The following is a 22959-nucleotide window of genomic DNA, read 5'->3' as shown; positions in this document are numbered from 1 at the left end:
GATAGACTGACAAAGTTGGCCTAATTTATTAGTTTTCACTAACCCTAGATTCTTTCCCTTGATAAAAAAAATTCTGGTCCATATCCCGTTGCATCACTTTCACATCCGGAAAGTACTTGATTTTTTCTGGAAAGTTTTCACTAACCCTAGATTCTTTCCCTTGATAAAAATTTTTTTATGACGATTCGTTAATTTGCTTCTTGGCGGCTGCATCACTTTCGCTGGCTTGTTCTTTAGCTCGGGCAAGTTCTGCCCTAAGACTCTCCACGGCGGCCGCACCATCTGCGTCAAGCACACACATCGTAAGACACAGGCATAAAACTGTTCTTACCCGATGTCGCCCGAGGAATTACATACCTTGAGCCTCATCCAGCCGCTTATTGACAAGCATGATGTCGGCATCTGCCACGTCCAGTTGCCGCTTTAGTTCGGCAAAATCGTCAGTTCGGCTCGATTCCGGACACCCTGCCACCTACATTCAAAGGTGACATCTTAGACCTGGGATTAGGATCCTCCGCGTGCCGTCATTTCTTGACGACGCACAGAGTCTCAGGGGCTACTATCTACACAGGGCGCATCTTATTCACGCGCAACTGACAAAAGTATACATTATCTAATGTACCTCGAAACCCGTCAGTAAGCTTTTGACGGCCTCATGCAGTCCGCTCTCTGCGGATGAAATCCTTCCAATCACCATGCCCATCAGTGCACGGTGCTCCTCTGAGATACAAGCTCGCCCCAGCAGAATCTTCAGCTCCTCCGACCGAGCACCAAACGGTGCCGGGCTTGTCCCATGACCTCTTTCGAAGGCCGGACGTGGAGAACCTTGGGGGGCCGCATATCTACCTTCCGCCCCTGACGGATTCGGAGAAACCCTCCGCGATGACACCTCAGGGTCGCCTGCCTCGCTAGGCGGCACGGCAGGGGGAGGCGTCCCGCTCTCCATCATCTCCGGAAGAAGATCCCCCGAAGACGAGCTCTGCTAAGAAGGGCTGAGGTCCGAGCTACAAGGTAAAAGTTTGGTTAATCTTCTCAGACATAAATCAAGGATTTCCCTCATTCCTCAAAAGGAAAATCTTTCTCTACTTACGGCTCGCTGGAGGGTTGATCCCCTTGAGGGCGTAGTCCGGCCGAGGAACTCCCCGGCGTCGGACCCTCTGACGAGGATTTTCTCCCCCGCTTCGCGGCCATGGTTTTCGGGTCATCAGAGGCGGCTCTCTTCTTCCCATTAGGAGAGGAATCGTCGGTTCCTCCCGTCGGAGCAGCCTCCTTCGAGGAGGCCATAGCTTCCTTGTCCTCCCCCTCCGAAGGCATTATCTCCAGCATCCTGACTAGCACGGGATCCGGCCTGGTTTCAGGAAGGGGAGCCGGACACCTGATCAGCTTTGCCTTCGCTATCCACTCCTGTTTAAAAAGGACGGCTCTTTTAGGGGCAAGTTTATGACAACTATACGGATAGAAGGTCCGGACACAAGGTTGCTTACTTGAGTATCCAGGCGATTGCGGCTTAGGCCTGCGTCCTCGGTCGAATCCGGACACATCTCCTGTGATCCGAAGAACAGTTTATACATCTCCGCTGGCGTTGCGCCCATGAAGTTCTGGAGAGCTCGCGGTCCCTCTGGATTAAATTCCCACAGGCGGAGGGGGCGACGTTTGCCGGGCAATATTCAGCGAATCAGCATGACCTGCGTCACCTTGACCAGGTTGAGGTCTCCTTCCAAGAGATCTTTAATGCGGCCCTGTAGCAAGGGCACGTCTTTGGGCAAACCCCAATCCAACCCTCTGTTGACCCATGACGCCAGACGTGGTGGGGGACCCGAGCAAAAGGCAGGAGGCGCCACCCATTTGGTGCTCCGGGGAGCGGTGATATAAAACCACTCTCGTTGCCACAAGCCTAGCTCCTCTTAAAAAGAGCCCTCGGGCCACGGAGCATCAGCATTTTTGCTTATAACAGCGCCTCCGCACTCTGCGTGCCGTCCCTCGATCATCTTCGGTTCCACTTTGAAAGTCTTGAGCCATAGTCCGAAGTGAGGGTTAACATGGAGGAACGCTTCGCACACAACGATAAACGAGGAGATATGGAGGATGGACTCCGGAGCTAAGTCATGGAATTCCAACCCGTAATAAAACAGCAGTCCCCTCACAAAGGGATCCATTGGGAAGCCCAACCCCCGAAGGAAGTGAGACATGAACACCACGCTCTCACCGGGCTGGGGACTGGGGATGACCTGCCCTTGAGCAGGCAACCTATGCCAAATTTCGCCGGTCAGGAACTTAGCCTCTCTCAACTTTAGCACGTCCTCCTCCGTGACGGAGGAGGGCATCCATCGGCCTTGAAGGTCGGAACCGGACATTGTCGAAGGTCTGAGGCGCCCGGAATCTGGAGCCTAGGGTGTTGGAACTCGAGGCGACGGGCAAACTTGTTGGGGAAAAGAGAAGGCCCTGGTCCCTTTATAAAAGGCTGAATACCAGGAGCCCTCCCCATAACCATTTGGGACTCGCCTTTAATAGAGAAAGTATGCTAACGGGCTCGATTGGGTTACCCACGTCCGTATTGATGAGAATCCCGTAATTGGGGGGTACACGATCTCTGCTTTGACAAGACGTGCCAAGGAAACCGCCTCGCAAAACATGCTGAGGAGGAAAAGTAAAAATGATTCGAGTAAAGGGCTTGGTTGTGGTGTGATGGCGCACTGCAGAATACGTCAGCAGATTTGATTTGTGTTAATATTATTCTTTCTATGGCAATATGTGGAAGCTTATTTTACAGAGCCGGACACTACTCTTGGTGTTTACAATCTTCTATGAAGGACTTCGAGGAGGAACCCGCCTTGCAATGCCGAAGACAATTTGCGCGCCGGACTCGTCGTCATTGAAGCCTGGTTCAGGGGCTACTGGGGGAGTCCTGGATTAGGGGGTGTTCGGGTAGCCGGACTATACCTTCGGCCGGACTCCTGGATTATGAAGATACAAGATTGAAGACTACGTCCCGTGTCCGGATGGGACTTTCCTTGGCGTAGAAGGCAAGCTTGGCGATGCGGATATTCAAGATCTCCTACCATTGTAACCGACTCTATGTAACCCTAACCCTATCCGGTGTCTATATAAACCGGAGGGTTTTAGTCCGTAGGACAACTTCATCAACTCCATAGACAACAATCATACTATAGGCTAGCTTCTAGGGTTTAGCCTCCTTGATCTCGTGGTAGATCTACTCTTGTACTACCCATATCATCAATATTAATCAAGTAGGACGTAGCGTTTTACCTTTATCAAGAGGGCCCGAACCTGGGTAAAACATCGTGTTCCCTGCCTCCTGTTACCATCCGGCCTAGACGCACAGTTCGGGACCCCCTACCCGAGATCCGCCGGTTTTGACACCGACAGAGAGCACCAAGATGATGAAGATAGCCACCGGAGAGGGATTCCCCCTCCGGCAGGGTGCCGGAACGGGTCTAGATTGGTTTTCGCGGTGGCTACGGAGGCTTCTGGAGGCGGAACTCCTGATTTATTCTGCTCTCCGAAGTTTTTAGGGTATATGGGTATATATGGGAGGAAGAAGTACGTCGGTGGACCTCCGGGTTGTCCACGAGGCAGGGGGCGCCCCCCCCCCCCCACCCTCATGGGCCGGCAGCCCGGGACTCTTCTGGTCCAACTCCGATACTCCGTGGGCTTCTTCTGGTCCAAAAATAAGTTCCGTGAAGTTTCAGGTCAATTGGACTCCGTTTGATTTTCCTTTTCTGCGATACTCTAAAACAAGGGGAAAAAACAAAAACTGACACTGGGCTCTAGGTTAATAGGTTAGTCCCAAAAATCATATAAAATAGCATATAAATGCATATAAAACATCCAAGGTTGATAATATAATAGCATGGAACAATCAAAAATTATAGATACGTCGGACACGTATCACTGGATAGCAAGGTTTGGCCAATGCGGCGAGAAGGACTCCTCCATGTGGTTGTCGGCAAGGCTTGGTGACGGAGGCAATGGTGGGCTAGCACACACTTACACCCACCCCCATACCTTATCTGGATGTTAGAGCGACAGATGTGGCGGTAGCGGCAGGTGGGCGGTGGCACTAACCCATGAGACTCGCTCTACATATGGCCTTGCCCTCGATAGATCCATGTCTTCGAGTAGGAGTGGAGAAAGTCAGTGGCGATGGCATAGCGGGGTCTTACATTATGCCAATAGGTGGTGGAAGTACCACAAGCGGTTTGAATTCTAAAATCGCCTCCAATATTTACAAACTATAGGTGGTTTCAGAATCACAACCGCCTCCACAAATTACTATAGGTGGTTTCCAATTTCGACCCGTCTATGTCATGTCTGATAATAGAAATAACCACCTCCACTAGGTTATGATAGGTGACTTTGTATGTTTGGGACGCAACCGCTTCTAGGGCTTGCTGTCAATGCCCATTTTGTACTTGTCTGGGTGCTAGGCTGGCAAGACATGCTGATTCAATCACCCATGGGATCAAGAATCAAAGGCCGGTACTTGTCGGGGCTACAGAAGCTCATCGGAGCTGGCCACTCCCGAGTGGTGGATCATCCATGTCAATCTCTTTCTAAAGTGTATCTGGAAACAATAATTCTCTTGGTCCACACTCCGCTTCCTCCTCATGTCGCATGGTAGTGGCTAGCCCCGGGGGTCATCAAATTTTTGCATAAAAAATCATGGACTTATCCTTGGCGATTATCAACTTTTATCATTTGTTTTCTAAAATACGCACAAGTGTGTGTGTCATATTCGATATTCGACTATCAACTTTCATCAATGTGCTTGTAGTTTTTCTGAATCACCTATATAAATTTATTCATATTCGATTACCATTCCATTACATGGTTTTTTAGAACAATTACATTACATGTACAATTATTTGAGTCCAAAGTCCAAAAAACTACGAAAGTAACTCATGGCCCATGAGTGAGCGGGGGAGCTATATCTTGCCTTAAGCGAGATGGAAGCTGCTCTTGCTAAAGGGCGTAACACCTCGCCAGGCAAACTGGGCCGGCCCATTAGTGCATCTCCTACCTCTAAAAAATGAGGGATGAAAAAGGGGAGCTCCCAAGATTTGATCCCCGATCTCCTGGCTGAGTCGAAGCACTACTAGCCAGCGAGTCAACGTCAAATTCATGGTACACACTAGGGCGCGGCCTAATTGAGGGTAAAGAGCCATTTTTTCTTTGGTTTTTCCACTTTTTTCAGGATTTTTTGGTAAATTTTTCCTTTATTTTTCACCAGTTTTTCTTCTTTTTCGGTTTTTTCTTCGGTTTTCTTGCTTTCTTTCTCGATTTTCATTGGTTTCTTTTCTTTTTTTTCTTTGATTTCTTGCTTCATTCTTCGTTTTCAACATTTTTTTCCTTGTTTCTTTATCGGTTTTCACCGTTTTCTCATTCTTTTTGCATTTGTTTCTATGGCTTAATTTTACTTTTCTTTCTTTGGGTTTGTTCGGTTTTTATTTCTTTCTTTTGGTTTCATTCTACATTTTCCTAATACACGTTTCACTTTTTTCAAATACGATTTTAACATTTCTTGGTTTCAATGCTTGTTTTGTTTTCATTTGTATCTTTTCATTTTCTTCTTCTGGTTTTTGTTTTTTCATTCTTTTTGCATTTGTTTTTTCGGTTTTATTTTTATTTTTTTTTCTTTGGTTTATTTTATTTATTTTTCAGTTTATTTTTTTTGGTTTCCTTTGTTTCTTTTGGTTTTCAGTCTACAATTTTTTTTATATGTAAACAACAGATTTTTAATACATGTTTATTATTTTTCCAATACAAATTTATCATTTTTAATTCATGGTCAATATTTTTTTCTATACACATTTGTAATATCTTTCAAATGCTTGATTAACAGTTTTCAAGTACAAGATTGACATTTCAATACATGGTCAACATTTTTCCTATACACACTTCTATTTTTTAAAATGCTTGATTAATATCTTTCAAATATACGATTTACATTTTCTAATACATGGTCAACATTTTTTCTATGAATATTTTAACATTTTTCAAATGCTTGATTAACATTTACTAAATGCAATGTTAACCTTTTTTGAAGACATGCTCAACATTTTTTCTAAACACATTGAATACTTTTTAAATGTGTGATCAACATTATTCAAATACCCGTTCAATAGTTTTTCAAATTCTTGATTAACATTTTTATATACCTGATAAAAAATTTCATTATTTTTTCTACACCGTCAATATTTTTTCTATACACATTCAACAATTTCCAAACACTTGTTCAATATTTTTTCGAATGTTTGATTAAATTTTTTATATTCATGATCAATTTTGTTTCATCATTTTATAATACATGGTCAATATTTTTCCTATACACATTTAACATTTTCCAAATGCTTTCTTAGAATTTTTCAAAAACTTTTTCAACATTTTTTGAAATGCTCGATTAACTTAAATACATGGTCTAATTATTTCACACACGTTTAATTTTTTGTATACATGATAAACGTCTTCTCTATATACATTTAACATTTTTTAGATGCTTGGTCAACATTTTTCAAATGTTTTTACGAAGAGTGATTTTTGAAATATATTTATTTAAAAAAATTGTAAATATATTTACATAAAATATTTGGAAATAGATTGATATTAAAAAATAAAAAAAATGAATACAAAAATACATGAAGAAGAAAAAACAAAAACAAATATCTAGGTTGTTGTTTCCCGCGCCCCTGGGTCGGCTCAACTGGCAGCTCCCTTCAGTGAAGGTTCCCTCTGTCTTGTTGAATGCCAGACATAGTGAAATCACTAATTAAAGAGCACTTTTTGCAGCAGTGCTCCACTTGTCGCAATCTGAGAGTTTTTTTTTTGTTGATTCTTTTATTCAAAATGTTTTATCTCTTAAACCGTGTGTCTAAATCTTGAACTATTTTCACTGTTGGAGATGTCGCCTTGAGATCTTCAAAACTGGGTCCCATGTCGATAGGTTCCAATGAAACTTTTTTGCGAAAAAAAGACAAAAAACCGGACGGAAAAACAAGGACATTTGCGGCCCAACTTGAGTTTCAAACCAGCCCAAAATCGAGAGCTGTGTGCGGGCCGAGGCTATCCATCCATCGTCCGTCTTTACATTGGGCCCAACACAAACGGCGACCACGCTCCCAAAGGAGAGAGACGAAGAAAAGGAAAGGGGGAGAAAGGGCAGCAGTTCTCGAATCCCGTTTCGAAATTAAGGAGGGAAAGGGCGCCGCCGCCGACGACGAACCCTCCCGCTCCGGCTCCGGCGGTGGCGACCACCGCCGGCCATGTCGAACTTCGCCGGCCACATCAAGGAGCTCCGCGCGCTCATCGCGGGCTCCTCCTCCTCCTCCGCCGCCCCGGCCTCCGCCCACTACGAGGCCAAGCTCCGCGAGGTCCTCCCCAGCCTCCTCCGCGACCACGTCCTCCCCGCCCCCACCGGTACGCCCGTCCCCTCCCTCCTCCGTTCCCCTCCCGGCGCGGGTCACGTCGGCGACTGGGCCGCCGCTCACATTCTCTGCGATTGATTGACCCATCGATGCAGCGACCGAGATGGAGACCAAGGTGGTGCTCAGGCTGCTCAACTACACGGCGCCCAGGTTCCCCGGGGTCTTCTCCAACGGCCGCCCCGCCGAGGTCATCCGCGTCATCGGCCGCATCCTCCCCTTGTTCGCAGAACCCGACTACCAGTAAGCACTCCTCTGCTCTTCCCCTCTTTCCCCCTTGTAAACCCTAGTCCAATCGCTCTCCACATGGGAAATTACATGGATTTAAGCACTCGATTGCCAAGTATTACTGCATCCACGTGTAATACATGTGGTGAATTTAGCTGATGTAGCAAACATCTAGTTTGGGTTGAATGTTGGAATGGGAAAATGCTGCCTGTTTGAACAACTGATAGATAAGTGAATCTAGTAATGCTGGGTATCTTTAGGCAATGATGCTATGTGTTGTTTACATTCGCTCGGTTTGGTTTCTTCACCGTTGCAGGTCAATTATATTTGAGCCGGTTTGGTCTCTCCTCTCACTTCTCCGCACCGGTGACCGGGAGGCCTACAGGCAGTTCTTCCTGGATGCAATGGTTGCAGTAGAAGGCCTGTGATTCTGTTCCCTTTATTTAGTTATCGTTGTGCAGTTTCAGTTTGTTGAGTACTCCGGTGTGTTAGGTTGTGCAGAGAGGATTGAAATTGAACTTCTTGTTGAATCTAACAGATCTACAATATGTGGCATCAAAGCACACGGAGAGTGGATGTCTTTTAAAATGCTTCTGTGGATCCTTCTCGGACATTTTGGAGTCCACTGCGATTTTTAGTGACCTCCCAGAGAGGTTCCAGCCTAAAAATGGACCTGGTGTGCTGATTGATCTGTCTGGTGACATGAGGTGGTGTTCATTTGCCACTTCGTTAATTAGACTCATCAACAAATGCCTTACAGATGGTACCCTGCATGTTGAAGGGATTGTTACCATGCCATTTGTTTCCGCTGCTTGTTCTATTCTCTGTTATGGGGATGAATCCCTGCACAAGGTTGGTATTTAACCTTGAGCCTGTGTGTGTTTTCGGTTATACCTATGTACCTTCGACACACTGTTAATCAATTTGGTGCAACAGGTTTGTTTCGATTTTGCGCGGATCGTTGCAACGGTGATGACTGTTGAGATTCTTCCTACGGAAACTATTATTCGTTCAATCACATCGATTCTAAGCCAAGATGTTAATGAGCTTTCTAGTATCAGGTATGCTCTTGCTGTATCTTTTTCTTCTAGTCTAGATTATTACACTCCCTCCAGTGATGTCATGTGGAGCAGTCAAAAGTCACGTGATGTTGCGGATATCCCTCAGTTCTGTTTTACCATGTGAAAGGAATCTATGAAACAATAGTTTAGATGCTTTATTATATCATTTTGTTCCCCGGGTCTTGGCTTGCTGGTTTAGCATGTTTGCCCACTGATATTTATGTTTTGTAATGCTTCTGATGCCTTGGTCCATACTTTGATTTCTATGATTTAAGAAGATCCAATTGTAGGCACCTAGTTGTATTGGAAGCAAGGCATATTGATCTATACGTACCTCTCCTATGTTTACCTGAAATGCCTGATTCTAATCCATTTTAGTTCTGTCACCGGTGAATATTTGGTTTCATGAATCATATCTTATCTCTAAATATCATTCAGTGTAACAGTAATGTAGAAAAAGAATTTGTCACTTGGAAGAAGCAGAGTGGAAACCTGCTAATATGTTTGCCTTCTCTGGATATGTTTCAAGCATAGTAGCCTTTCTTTTTTGTAAATTCTTTTAGTCAAACAACAATATAGTGGTGAAACTGGTAATGGTAGTTATTGAATTATTCAGCTATACATTTTCCATAAAATGTTTTTATTATAACGAGGAAGTATTCTACAAAAGAGTTACAGCTGGGGACCTTAAGAAGAGACAATGCAATAAGCAATGTACTGGCTCGCTCTGCCTAATATTAAAGCCTTAAATACCATGCGATGTAGGTTTTATTTTGTCATGGATATTATGGGAGTGTGCACAAACACTGTCAAATAGCATAATGCTTCATCTTATTTCTGCAGAGATCCAGATTATGACTTATCAATGGGTGCATGTCTAAATGCTTTGCATTCTTCGTGTCCTGGTTATATTGTTGAATCTACGGCTGCTGATATTGTCAATGTTTTCACAAGGGCAGTACAGACCAGTAGAAGCTCAGAGCTTCAGGTTAGCAACTTGATTTTCCCAGGTCTTTTGGGTACTTCTCTCTACTAATGCTACCTTTTGCAGGCTGCGATGTGCAATGCGTACATGAGAATAGTCGAGGTCTGCTCCCCACAAGTATGGAAACCAGAGATCCTTCTGAAGTTGCTCTATTTGCCCAAGCCTTATGACAAAGTGACTGAATGCATTCGACTGGTTGTTGACAAACTTGGTCAGAGTTTGGTGTCTGTGGATGCCAACGATGATCGAGGCAGCTTTCAGGAAAAATCTGAAGTATTTGAACTGCCAAAAGTCGGCCAGAAAAGAGTGGCTCAGAACCAGGAAAATACTTTGTACAAACGTCAAAAGATGTCTGAATCACGATCAACCATTGGTTCATTTATGGCCAAATTATCTCCTGCTGGCATAGGACATGAACTAGCAAAAGATTATGCCTATGATCTTCAATTGCCACTAAATTCACGTATTAAGTTCCTGTCACCTGACAATCATAATGCTTATCCATTGGAGCCTGATATTGCTATACAAGTGCTTAGTCTTCTTTCTCTTTCATTCTGTGTTAACCCAAAGACAAGTCTGTTTATTAGTATTTCTAAGCAAGTTCTCTCCTGGATCCCTTGGATTTGCAAGCAGGTAGGTAGAAATCATGATAAAGCTGCATAAATTTATTTTAGCTTTTCATCGTTTTTGAACTTAACATCCTAACCATTAGTGAATGATGCAGGCAACCGAGAAATGTTTCTTTTCCTTCGACATGTTACTATATTTCAAAGCTCTTCAGACTGTAATGCTTCTCCGATGTAAGGTTTTCCTCCATCTTTTGCATTTTGTACATGCCATGGTTCAACTTACATGAATTATGTTTGGGATCTTAGGTAGCTTTGCTATAAGCCTGTAACAACTGTGCAATTCTTAATATTCCTGTCAAGGTTTTTGTGATCCTGTTTTGTGTTTTACGTCCTTGTTTGTGTTTATACAACTTCTTGGGCTTATGGCTTGTTCATCATATAAGGTGGATCATTAAATACAATTTTGGTGAGCTATTTGTGTAATACCTGCTTGTAAACCCCACAATCCATCCTTCCCTGTCAAATCATCTAGAGTATAGAAGGCACCTGGACCTATCAGACATGTATAAATATGAATAAGGGATCTGCTGATCCCATTGTCCCGGGATAAACTTACAAGCTCATTGCTTCGAGCTTATGCCAGACCAAATATTAACGAGTACATGATGATATGGCTCTCTTTCTCTCATTTTTTACTGTTCACTTTTGTCTAAATGTCTATGTAGCCTTTCATCCTGGAGACTCTAAACAGTTTGAAGATGAAGCTCAGCTGATTTGTGTTCGCAGTGAAGATTTAGATTATCCACTATATGTTGACCTCATCAGCTTGCTGAAACGGGTGTGGTCTGATGGTCATGTTTCCACTCAAACATGCTTAGACAAGTTAAAATGCCTTGTGGTACAAGTTATTGCTAAGATTGGCAACAGACTGAATATTGACTGTGACCTTGAACTCCTTGAACTGGCTATCCATAGTGAATCTGTGGAGGTTCAAAATGAGGCTCTTATGTCACTACCCATTATTGTACTGTATTCTGGTCCTACGATGCTTGGAGTGATGTTCAAGAAACTTGAGTGAGTAAATATACTTTACCATGATTTCAGATTATCATTTTACACTTTGCCTTTTGTTGAAACAAAACAGTTAATTTCTCGTTTGGTTATGATTACCAAATATTATTGAAGGCATTCCCTTGGTTGAGGAATATAAATAAATTCAAATTTGCTTAGACCACAATGCACTTAATTTGTTTTATAGTTCTTCTGTAAGATCTGATAACCTTGAGTCGGTTTTTTTTTCTTCTTCAGGTTATGTGGTGATTTAGGATCTGACAAAGTGTGGAAATGTGTTGCCTTTTCACTCGGTTTCCTATCTTGTTTAAATGGAACAACTGATGTTACTGACAAAGCGGGGAACAGTTGCAAGCTGTTCATGGACAAGGACTCTAAGCAACCAGTCTCGACATTGGATCTTCTCTTGAAAGGTTTCTGGTGCCCTCACTGTGATAACAGAACTGTCAATACTAAAGAGCAGATTTCTATTGTGGACATGGCAGTACTAGAAACTGAGAATGTTGCCTTGAAACATAATATTTTGAAGGCCCACATACTTTTTTTCAAGTTCCTATATGCGCAGACTTCCAAAGAATGTATCATTTCCATGGTTGAAGTTTTGCCACGAGTACTGAGACATTCTAGCAAAGAGGTTTTACTTGAGATGAAAATTAAGTGGGTAAACTGTATTGATTTTCTGCTACTTAATGGAATGAAAGATGTCAGAGATGCATTTTCTCTTGTAGTATGCTGCTTTTTGGAAACCAGAGTCATGGACATTTTGTTCTCGGATGAACTGGGAATGGAGGGAGGGACTAAAGAACTTAAGTTCATGGACAAAATAAAGCAAGCTTTCGCAGAAGCTGAAGATTCTCATGTTCTACTGACTCTTTTGGAGTCTACTGCTACAATTATGCAAGCCAGTGATACTCAAGGGGAAGTTTTTTTCTGCTCATTTGTATTGCTTATTGCTCAGCTTGATAACCATGATCCCATTGTAAGGAAGACGGCATCAAGATTACTTCACAGATGCTGCACTTACAGTTTCAAAGGAGGAATAGAACTCTTCCTCTCGAATAACTTCCGTGTTAGAGATGATTTATATGACTATCTTTCATCTAGACTATTAAATCATCCTGTAGTGATTAATGAATTTGCTGAGGCTGTTCTTGGGATTAAGACTGAAGAACTGATTAGGAGAATGGTTCCATCAGTTATACCAAAGCTTATTGTGTCTCACCCAGACAATGACCAAGCTGTTATTACTCTGCATGAACTGGCAAACCATCTAAACACTGAACTAGTACCATTGATTGTTAATTCACTACCTAAAGTGCTTTCGTTCGCTCTATTCTATGAAGATGGGCAGCACTTGCCGTCTGTTCTACAGTTTTATCACACCGAAACTGGAAGTGATAGCAAAGAAATATTTGCAGCTGCTTTGCCAACACTGCTTGATGAGATCATATGTTTTCCCGGGGAATCTGATCATATCGAGACTGATAGAAGGTAGCTTTTCTTTTCATTGTAGACATATTTCTCTAGATACTTCCTTTGTAATTAGGCATAAGTTTGAATGAGTTTTAATGGTGTTTCAATTTTCAGGACAACAAGAATTTCACCAACAATACAGAATATTGCAAGAATTTTGACAGGGAATGACACCCTTCCTGAGTTCTTGAAGAATGATTTTGTCAGACTTCTCAATAGCATTGACAAGAAGATGCTTCATTCTGATGACTTGAAGCTTCAAAAACAAGCTCTCCAGCGTATACGGAAGTTAGTTGAGATGATGGGCCCTTATTTGAGTACACATGCACCGAAGATTATGGTTCTGTTGATATTTGCCACTGATAAGGAAGCTCTTCAAATGGATGGTCTTGATGTATTACATTTTTTCATAAAGCAATTGGCTGAGGTATCATCGACCAGTATCAAGTATGTTATGTCCCAAGTTGTAGCTGCTTTCATTCCGTCTTTAGAGAAGTGCAGAGAATGCCCTTCTGTGCACCTGAGAAAAATTGTTGAAATCCTAGAAGAACTTGTTGTGAAAAACAGTAAGTTGCTTAAACAACATATACGTGAACTGCCATTGCTGCCCAGCTTACCATCTTTGTCGGAAGTAAACAAAGTAATACAGGAAGCCAGAGGATCTATGACTCTGCAAGATCATCTAAAGGATGCCGTTGATGGTCTTAATCATGAGAGCTTGAATGTAAGGTACATGGTAGCATGTGAGTTAAGTAAATTATTCAAGGCCAAACGGGAGGATGTTACTGCACTTATAATCGGTGAAGATACTTCTGATTTGGATGTAATAAGCGCTTTAATTATGGCTTTACTAAAAGGATGTGCTGAGGAGTCAAGGACAATGGTTGGCCAGAGGCTGAAACTAGTTTGTGCAGATTGTCTTGGTGCACTGGGTGCAGTTGATCCTGCTAAGTTCAAGGTAATTTCGTGTGAGCGCTTTAAGATTGAATGTTCAGACGATGATCTTATATTTGAGTTGATCCACAAGCATCTTGCAAGGGCATTCAGAGCAGCTTCCGACACAACAGTACAAGATTCTGCTGCCTTGGCTATTCAAGAGCTACTAAAATTGGCTGGCTGTCAGTCTTTACCCAAAGAAGATAACGGGGAAGATTCAAGTAGTTGTGAAATGAGCAGAAGGGGTCAGAAGTTGTGGGGGCGTTTTTCTAGTTATGTTAAGGAAATAATTGCGCCATGCTTGACATCAAGATTTCATCTTCCTAGTGTGAATGATGCTGCTTTACTTGGCCCAATATACCGCCCAACAATGTCCTTCAGAAGGTGGATATATTATTGGATTAGAAAGTTGACATCCCATGCAACTGGATCGCGCTATGGTATTTTCAGTGCATGCCGAGGAATTGTTCGGCATGACATGCCAACTGCGCTCTATCTCCTACCTTACTTGGTTTTAAATGCTGTTTGCTATGGAACTCCAGAGGCTCGGCAAAGTATCACTGATGAAATATTGTCTGTTCTCAATGCAGCTGCTTCAGAAAGTAGTGGGGCTATTGTTCAAGGTGTTACTGGGGGGCAGAGTGAGGTTTGTGTTCAAGCCATCTTCACTTTACTTGATAATCTTGGGCAATGGGTTGATGATCTCAAGCAGGAAATTGCTCTATCCCAGTCTAATAATGCCATGGCTGGGAGGCAAGCAGGTAAATTGAACGATGAAAACTGTTCTAATAACGGCCAAGATCAATTGTTGGTGCAGTGTAGCAATGTTGCTGAGCTGTTGGCTGCTATACCTAAAGTTACTCTAGCTAAGACCTCTTTTAGATGTCAAGCTCATGCACGTGCTCTAGCATATTTCGAATCTCATGTCCGAGAGAAGTCCGGGTCCTCTAATCCAGCTGCAGAGTGTAGTGGCACTTTTTCAGATGATGACATCTCTTTTCTGATGGAAATATATGGAGGATTGGATGAGCCTGATGGCCTATTAGGTTTAGCTAATCTGAGGAATTCATCAAGCCTACAAGATCAACTTATCATCAATGAGAAAGCTGGAAACTGGGCTGAAGTGCTAACACTGTGTGAACATGCTTTGCAAATGGAACCTGATTCTGTCCATAGACATTGTGATGTTCTCAACTGTTCGCTAAACATGTGCCACCTTCAAGCCATGATTGCGCATGTGGATGGTTTGGTTGGCAGAATACCTCAGTATAAGAAAACATGGTGCATGCAAGGTGTGCAAGCAGCTTGGAGATTAGGAAGATGGGATCTCATGGACGAGTACCTACCCGAGGCAGACAAAGGTCTTGTGTACAGTAGCACTGAGAACAATGCTTCGTTTGACATAGGTCTAGCAAAAATATTCAAGGCAATGACAACAAAAGATCAGTTTATGGTTGCTGAAAAGATCGCCCAGTCCAAGCAAGCGTTGCTTGTCCCGTTGGCTGCAGCAGGCATGGACTCATATATGCGTGCATATCCTTACATTGTCAAGCTCCACATGCTGTGTGAGCTGGAAGACTTCAACTCCCTGCTGGGAGATGAGTCATTTCTCGACAAATCATTCAGTGCAGATGATCCAAGTTTTCTGAAGTTAACAAAAGACTGGGATAACCGTCTTAAATGTACACAGTCGTCTCTGTGGGCAAGGGAGCCTTTGCTTGCTTTCCGAAGGATGGTTTATAATCTTAGTCATATGAATTCTCAAGTTGGGAACTGCTGGCTTCAGTACGCTAAGCTCTGCCGTTTGGCTGGACATTATGAGACAGCCCACCGTGCAATACTGGAAGCAGATGCTTCAGGTGCTCCAAACGTTCACATGGAGAAGGCAAAGCACCTCTGGAATATACGGAAATCTGATAGTGCTATAGCCGAACTTCAGCAAACACTTCTAAACATGCCCGCGGAGGTTTTGGGAAATGCTGTCCTTTCATCTCTTTCCAGCCTTTCTCTCGCATTGCCAAATGCGCCTATCTCTGCAACACAAGCATCAAAAGAGAATCCAGATGTGTCTAAAACCCTTCTTCTTTATACTAGATGGATCCACAATACAGGGCAAAAACAGAGCGAGGAAATCAAAACTCTCTACAGTAGAGTAACAGAGTTGCGGCCCAAGTGGGAGAAGGGTTTCTTTTGCATGGCAAAGTTTTTGGATGATTTACTTGTTGATGCTAGGAAACGTCAGGAAGATAAGAAATTCACAGGTGGAGTTGGATCTGTTACTCCTGGCTCTGCTGGAAGTGCAAGTGCCCCAGCTAAAGAGAGGCCTTGGTGGGAGTTGGTTCCAACAGTCTTGCTATGTTATGCAAAAGGACTCCACAAAGGACACAAGAATCTTTTTCAAGCACTACCACGGTTACTTACGCTTTGGTTTGAATTTGGAAACATATACATCCGAGAAGGGCCAAGTGCAGAAATGAAAGTCGTTCATGATAGGGTAAATTTTGTTTTACATGTTTTTTTTCTTCATTTCTTTCAATCTGTGTAAGAGATCTAATCAGCCCATCTAATGCAGATGTTAGCCGTCGTCCGCGGGTGCTCGAAGGATCTACCAACTTATCAGTGGCTAACTGTGCTGTCTCAGTTGATATCACGCATCTGTCATCAGAATGGTGAACTTGTCAGAGTTGTAAGATACATTATCCAGGTGGTTTTACAGGCATACCCTCAGCAAGCACTTTGGATGATGGCTGCAGTGTCAAAGTCAACAGTTTCTGCAAGACGAGAGGCTGCTGGACAAATATTAAAGTTAGCAAAGAAGGGTGTTGGGAAGAGGAGCGACTATGTTGCGCTGTTTAATCAGTTTCCTTCTCTAATAGAACATCTGATTAAGCTGTGCTTTCACCCAGGGCAGCCCAAGGCGAGGTCAATAAATATCTCAACTGAGTTCAGTTCCTTGAAAAGAATGATGCCCCTAGGAATTATATTACCTGTCCAGCTGGCTCTCACTGTAACTCTGCCATCATACGATTCAAATATGTCAGGTCAATCTACTTTTCACCCTTTTTCGATCTCTGAGCATCCTACTATAGCTGGAATAGCTGATGATGCAGAGATCCTTTCCTCCCTTCAGAAACCAAAGAAGGTATGCACATGCACATATTTAATACTGCCTTACTTGATAATTATGCTTGTTCAACATGTACTGAAGTTTGTGCACGGAAGTAGTCCTAGTATTTTTTTTTTATGGTTGGTGTGCATCATGGTATTGTGGGTGCAACCATGCAAGTCATAGGTTGGATAAGGTGTGGGAGATTGGGAGCTATCAAGGGCTATTTTTGGTCATTTATGATTAGTTTTTATTGTTAAGTGTCTCAACTAACTTGTATACATCACTAGTACTTCACTCATTTAAGTTACTATTTTGATCATTTTGAACTTCAGGTTGTGTTCCTCGGAAGCGATGGAGTGGCTCGCCCATTTCTATGTAAACCGAAGGATGATCTTAGGAAGGATGCACGCATGATGGAGTTCAATGCTGTGATCAATCGCCTCCTCTCCAAAGTTCCTGAGAGCCGCAGGAGGAAGCTTTATATCAGAACCTTTGCCGTGGTTCCACTTACAGAAGACTGTGGACTAGTAGAATGGGTGCCCAACACACGTGGTCTTCGGCATATTCTTCAGGACATATACATAACTTGTGGGAAGTATGATAGGATGAAAACAAACTCGCAGATGAAGAGGATATATGATGTATGCCATGCTAGCAAAATACCTGAAGATGAGATGATGAAAACTAAAATCCTTCCATTGTTCCCCCCAGTGTTCCACAAATGGTTCTTGACGACATTCTCTGAACCAGCAGCATGGTTTCGTGCCAGAGTGGCATATGCACATACCGCTGCAGTTTGGTCAATGGTTGGGCACATTGTTGGGCTTGGTGACAGGCACGGTGAAAACATCCTTATTGATGCGACGACCGGGGACTGTGTTCATGTGGATTTCAGTTGCTTGTTTGACAAGGGTTTGCAGCTTGAGAAGCCCGAGGTGGTGCCGTTCAGGCTTACACAAGTAAGCAGTGAGATCATGTCATGCGGTTTCTTTTCAGCAGCTTATCCAACGAATTCAATCCGATTTCTGTTACAAGCACTAACGCTGGCATGCTGAATTTGCACTTGCAGAACATGATCGACGGGTTGGGCATCGCTGGATATGAAGGCGTCTTTCTGAAGGTCTGCGAGATCACTCTGTCGGTCCTCAGGGGCCACAAGGAGGCGCTCATGACCGTTCTGGAGACCTTCATCCACGACCCGCTAGTAGAGTGGACCAAAGCACACAAGTCCAGTGGAGGGGAGGTCCAAAATCCGCAAGCGCAGGTATCATCAATATCCTTTATCTAAAAAATTAGCTATTATCAATATTTGATCGTTGCTAACACAACCATGTCGCTCTCCTGATCTGCCTCTTGTTTCGAATGATGTTCCAGAGAGCCATTGCCAACATCACGGCGAGGCTCCAGGGGGTCGTGGTGGGCGTCAACGCTGCGCCCTCCCTGCCGCTCTCCGTCGAAGGACAGGCGCGGCGGCTGATCGCGGAAGCAGTCTCCCACAAGAACCTCGGCAAGATGTACATCTGGTGGATGCCCTGGTTCTGAGTTCTGACGATCTAACTATATAACAGGTCCCCTCCCCTCCCACGCCGCTAATGTGTGTTTCACTGGATGAGGTAGACATACATACATACATACAGGAAGTAAAATGCAGCTTAGCGGCATTTTTGTGACTAGTCCTTTAGCTGCCTTAGTTCCTGTTACCACTAACCGCTGTTACTGTTAGTGTTAGCTACTGAACATACTCCTTGTGAGACATTTTGTGATCCCCCCACTAATTACGACTATCAAGAAAGTTTCAGTGTCGTCGTGGTATTTAGACTTTAGAGTGGTACTTTCTATCAAGTCTATGTTGCACTGTAGAATTGGCTCTGGGTATCCTCAGAGTCACAGGAATTCTGTCTTCCCCCTACGTTTTGGAATATCTCAAAAGGTTCAATCATACACGTAGAGTTTGCCAGAGGATGGGCAGTGGCAGTGGATGAGTGCAGCCATGCCACATGCCCGCCTCCTCTCCGGCGTCAGGATGATTCCAACACGAGGAAGCATGGCGAGAGGGATACCACTGGGCACTTGGCAGCCGTCGTCATGGCATCCACAGCCAGCCGCATCTCCAGCGGAGGAATATCATGGGCAAGCAAGCTAGCCGAGAGGCGTCAGCAGCCCCGCCCATCCATCATCCATCATCCATCACCCATCATCATCCACCACCCCGTTGCAAGCAGCTGCACCCCCTTCCAATTTCTGGGATATCTTACTGGCACCATCCTTTTCGCTCTGATGAAAAAAAGGTTGCTGTTGCGTTGTGGTTCTTGGCCCGGAACTGCAAACGTCCGCCAGGAAGAGCACAAACTCCAGAGTTTAGATTTTGACCGACCTGCGCATGAGCCCAGAGAGAAGAGCCAAACGAAGCTTTTTTTATTTAGTTTTTTGAGAAGAGAGAAAACGGGGCCGACCAGTGGATGACTCCCTGCAAAAAGTGCCCCATTTAGGGCATTACAAAATGCGGACCTCCTTCCCTGTAAGGACTGACTAAGTACACTTGCAGCAAGCTGATCAACCATAAGAAATTTCATAGACTGATCAGAGGTTAGTAGGGATTGTGGGAATTGTGGATGATGATTGGAGTAGAAAACTGGGCCTGCAGGCTGGCCGGCCTGCTTTACCGACATGATCTTTGTCTGCAAGGTTGGATGGCTGGCCGGACGGTGGTCTAGACCGTGTAAATTAGGGGTCAATGGTCCTGCTCTAGGCGAGGGTTACTTAACTGATCGGTCCCCGGCCTCATCCGGGCAAGAATGCCAAGAGATACGACAAGGGCCACTGGTCCTCCTCATCCTACTCGCACACACACGCAGAAGAGGAGGGAAATGGAGGCCAACTTTTATTTTTCTATTGTACAATGGCTCAGTCATCCGTCCATGCCTTCATCATCTCCATAATTGTCATCATCCACCATCATCCATCAGTGAAGATGTGAGGAGCAATGCAAAGCAACAGGTGGATGGGGCTGCTGATTATACATGCATGATTCAGTATCCATCAGCTGGTGGATGGAGCTGTTGATTTTTCTATACAATAATACTATCATCTCCATAACTGTCTTTATAGAAAATATATTGGGAGAAAGTTTCTGTTTCCAATGCAGCGTCCATGTCTAATGTCTTCATCATCATCATCACCATCATTAGTGAAGATTTGAGGCGAGGCGCAATGCGAAGCAACAGGTGAATGCTGATCATACACGCATGGTTCAAGTATCCATCAGCCGGTGCCCAACATTGTCCAATGTCAAACAAACAGGTGCTGAAATCGTTTTTCCAGTCTTACACACAGAGAAAAGGGGGGGAAACAAATGGAGAAGCTTTCTTTCTCCATCCACCCAGCATGTCTTCATCATGAACATCATTAGAAAACAAAATTGGGGAGAGACTTTCTTTTCCCATGCCACGTCCCAATCGGCCAGCCATCCATGTCTTCTTCTTCAGCGGCATCATCATCATCATCATCACCGGTGAAGATGCGAGCAACGCAAAGCGAGCAAGCAACGGCGGGCGCTGCTGCTGCTGCTGGCTTCATCATACACAGATAGATGCATGATTCATCAGCACAGTATACATCAGCTGGTGCCCAGCATTGCCAATGTCAAACAACAGGAGCATGGCACAAACACAGCCCAAGATGCTTTCTCTTTCGCTTTCGCTTTCTTTTGGGGGCGATTTGGTGGTACAGCAACATGGCCAGTAAACACTAAACAACGGCCGGAAAAGCGCACGAACGAGGGGATCATCATCACGGTCACGGCCCTCATCAATCATTTCATGCATCGGAAAGGCGCCCGCCGATCTTTGTTGCTAACAGGAGAGAATTTTGATCACGGCGACATGGTTATGATTTGCGATAAAAAGGGCCTCCGCCCAGATCTTCCGGCCCCTTTTCGCTACTGCTGGCTGCTGGTACTAGTGCTAACTGCTAATTCTACTGCCTGCTACAGCTACTTCTACTTTATTATCCTTCCTCCTCCTGCTGGTGGTGGTGGTCATGGACTCATGGTGGTGGTGGTGGTGGTGCTTCTTGCTCACAAGCAGCCCCCTCCGTAGCCGGCGTTCTTGAACAGCTCCTGCTTGATGGCGTCCGCGCTGATCATCTCCCTCTGCATCTGCACCAACAAACGAATTAATCAGTTGGAATCGGTGGCTGAACTGATGGTGGTGCTGAAGAAAGAAGAAGAATCCATCCATGTTTGCTGGTGGGCTGAGGAATTGTTGGTACCTCGGAGCAGGAGGCGTGCATGGCGAAGTCGTTGAAGCAGCTGACGACGCACTGCTGGATGTCGAGGCCCAGCGTGTCGAGCGTGCTCACCGTCGACAGCAGCAGCCCCGGCTTGGCCGCGCAGTAGATCTCCACCCGGGTGTCCTCCTCCTTGCGCTCCACCTCGAACTGCAAAGCACCAGCACAACATCTCTCAGTCACCATTTCTTCAAGCCACAGCGGCAGCAATGGCGCTCTGCTTCATTGGCGAGGGCAGTGGGCGGCGGCCTGGAAGATGTCTGACCTTGGGGGTGTTCCTGGCGAGCATCTCGTTGGGGTTGAGCTCCCGGAACACGCTCAGCAGCGGCGCCGCCGCCGGACCGGCATGCGGCTCCTCCATCTCCTCCTGCAGCCGCCGGATCCTCTCCAGCAGCTCCTTCATGTAGTCGATGGTGTCCCCCAGGATCGACGTCCTGTCCATCTGCACCCCCAAAATCAAATCCGCACTCAGTCTAGTTTACCCCCAAGATTTTGACGAGGTCGACTTCAGCCATCTGGTGTGGTGAAATCGGAAAGGAGGGGCTTTTTTTTTCACCTTGCTGATCTTGGGCACGACGGAGCGGAGCATGGAGAGGCGGTCGTTGAGGCGCTTGCGGCGGCGCCGCTCCGCCATCAGGTTCTTGGACGGCATGCCCTCCACCCGCTTCTTCCTCGACGCCGGCGCCGGGACGGCCGCCATCTGACCCGACCCGAACGCGCCGCCGTCCACCGCCGCCAGCCCGGGCTCCACCTTGCAGGCGCCGAGGCCGCCCCCCTCCACCAGAGCCGCCGCCGCCGCCGCCTTGGGGTCCATCGCGGCGAGAAACCCCATCTCGCCGTACCCGCCGCCGACGGCATTGGGGAAGGGGCTGCCGCCGTAGACCTCGCTGAGGCAGTCGAATCCCCCAGCCGCGGTCACCCCCGCCTGCTGCTGTGGGTGGTCGAAGGAGGCGGTGAAGGTGGGCAGCACGCTGACGGTGGGCTGGTGCCGCTCCTGGAAGCAGTCCATGACGGCGGCGCCAGCACAGGCCGGGGAGAAGAAGTCCCCCATGGCATTGCACTCCCACGCGGCCGTGGCGTCCCTCCTCAGCGAGAAGAGCTCCTCCAAGAAGGCCTGCTCGTCCAGCTCCATTGCCCCTCTCCGTCCCCCTCTGGCCTCCCCTTCTGACAGAGATGGAGATGGGAGAGAGAGAGAGTGATGTGTCTCTGTGTGAGAGAGAGGGGATGAGAGGAAGGACGATGATGGTATTGTGTTGGTGGCAATGGTGAGGAGGGGGATTAATATACGGGGGAAGGAAGGAAGGGGGACAATTATTCCCTGGTAATGAATGGTGAGCAGTGGCATTAAGGTAGGTTGGGGGGTTCCATTAGGGAGATCATGCATGCAGCAGCATAGGGATGTGATTGGATTGGAAAGGAATCATGCCTTTCCATCCATCTGGGCTTAACCTAATCTAATCTAATCTAATGCAAGCGGCTCCCAATCAACCCAGGCTTTGGACTCTTGCGGCTTGTGAGCTAGCAGTAGCAGTGTAGTCCTGGTGCTAGCGAGGGGCGAGTGAAAAAGATGAGATAACAGTGGCGGGGGAATCTGGGTGTGTGGCCTCTCTGCTTAGTAGTAGTAGAACTCTTTTCTTTTCTCGTGTGTAATGACCTCTCGCTACACTCGTGTGTAGGGAATCGGCAGAAAGGGTGACAAGGGACGGACGGATGGATCGATATGATGCGTCTGTTGGACGTAATAAAGGTCGGGCATCATTGCAGTGGAGAAAAATTGTGGCCAGGTGCTGCGTGTGTGGGG

The 22959-nt window shown here is 45.5% G+C and overlaps 2 protein-coding genes across 5 annotated transcripts; one reads left to right on the top strand and one right to left on the bottom strand.

Annotated features, from left to right (window-relative positions):
- Window positions 1-7159: 7159 nt before the first annotated feature.
- Window positions 7160-22959, top strand: ATR (Ataxia telangiectasia-mutated and RAD3-like protein). Of its 4 annotated transcripts, XM_048685982.2 has the most exons (15): window positions 7160-7434; window positions 7538-7682; window positions 7984-8087; window positions 8206-8519; window positions 8604-8728; window positions 9572-9716; window positions 9780-10346; window positions 10438-10513; window positions 11008-11356; window positions 11591-12844; window positions 12941-16256; window positions 16335-16904; window positions 17204-17830; window positions 17941-18135; window positions 18246-18673. In XM_048685982.2, exons 1-15 carry the CDS (start codon window positions 7281-7283, stop codon window positions 18411-18413), a joined length of 8109 nt encoding a protein of 2702 aa, XP_048541939.2. In that variant the 5' UTR covers window positions 7160-7280; the 3' UTR covers window positions 18414-18673. The 4 variants fall into 4 exon arrangements, with proteins under 4 accessions (XP_048541939.2, XP_087392704.1, XP_087392705.1 ...); XM_087536578.1 differs by lacking the exons at window positions 7160-7434; window positions 7538-7682; window positions 7984-8087 and adding an exon at window positions 22835-22959 and having other exon boundaries at window positions 8189-8519; window positions 18246-18439; XM_087536579.1 differs by lacking the exons at window positions 7160-7434; window positions 7538-7682; window positions 7984-8087 and adding an exon at window positions 20017-20176 and having other exon boundaries at window positions 8189-8519; window positions 18246-18439.
- On the bottom strand, window positions 20686-22290 carry LOC125520945 (transcription factor bHLH93). The gene is made up of 4 exons (XM_048685985.2): window positions 21715-22290; window positions 21424-21600; window positions 21141-21308; window positions 20686-21027 (listed from the first exon to the last, which is right to left on the bottom strand). Exons 1-4 carry the CDS (start codon window positions 22288-22290, stop codon window positions 20947-20949), a joined length of 1002 nt encoding a protein of 333 aa, XP_048541942.2. The 3' UTR covers window positions 20686-20946.

Source organism: Triticum urartu, chromosome 7A (assembly GCF_056163025.1).
Source record: "Triticum urartu cultivar PI428250 chromosome 7A, HENAU_Tu73, whole genome shotgun sequence".
NCBI lineage: Eukaryota > Viridiplantae > Streptophyta > Magnoliopsida > Poales > Poaceae > Triticum > Triticum urartu.
The sequence above is the reverse complement of the archived record's forward strand: the minus strand, read 5'-3'. Positions and strand labels throughout refer to the sequence as shown.

What these genes read in the sequence shown, in the direction of transcription:
- ATR (XM_048685982.2), top strand. Translation starts at nt 7,281, where the DNA reads ATGTCGAACTTCGCCGGCCACATCAAGGAGCTCCGCGCGCTCATCGCG. An exon ending in TTCGCAGAACCCGACTACCA is followed by an intron (nt 7,683 to 7,983) that starts GTAAGCACTCCT and finishes TCACCGTTGCAG; the next exon opens with GTCAATTATATTTGAGCCGG. An exon ending in CCCTTCAGAAACCAAAGAAG is followed by an intron (nt 16,905 to 17,203) that starts GTATGCACATGC and finishes TTTGAACTTCAG; the next exon opens with GTTGTGTTCCTCGGAAGCGA.
- LOC125520945 (XM_048685985.2), bottom strand. Translation starts at nt 22,290, where the DNA reads ATGGAGCTGGACGAGCAGGCCTTCTTGGAGGAGCTCTTCTCGCTGAGG. An exon ending in TCGTGCCCAAGATCAGCAAG is followed by an intron (nt 21,601 to 21,714) that starts GTGAAAAAAAAA and finishes TTGGGGGTGCAG; the next exon opens with ATGGACAGGACGTCGATCCT. An exon ending in TGCACGCCTCCTGCTCCGAG is followed by an intron (nt 21,028 to 21,140) that starts GTACCAACAATT and finishes TTGTTGGTGCAG; the next exon opens with ATGCAGAGGGAGATGATCAG.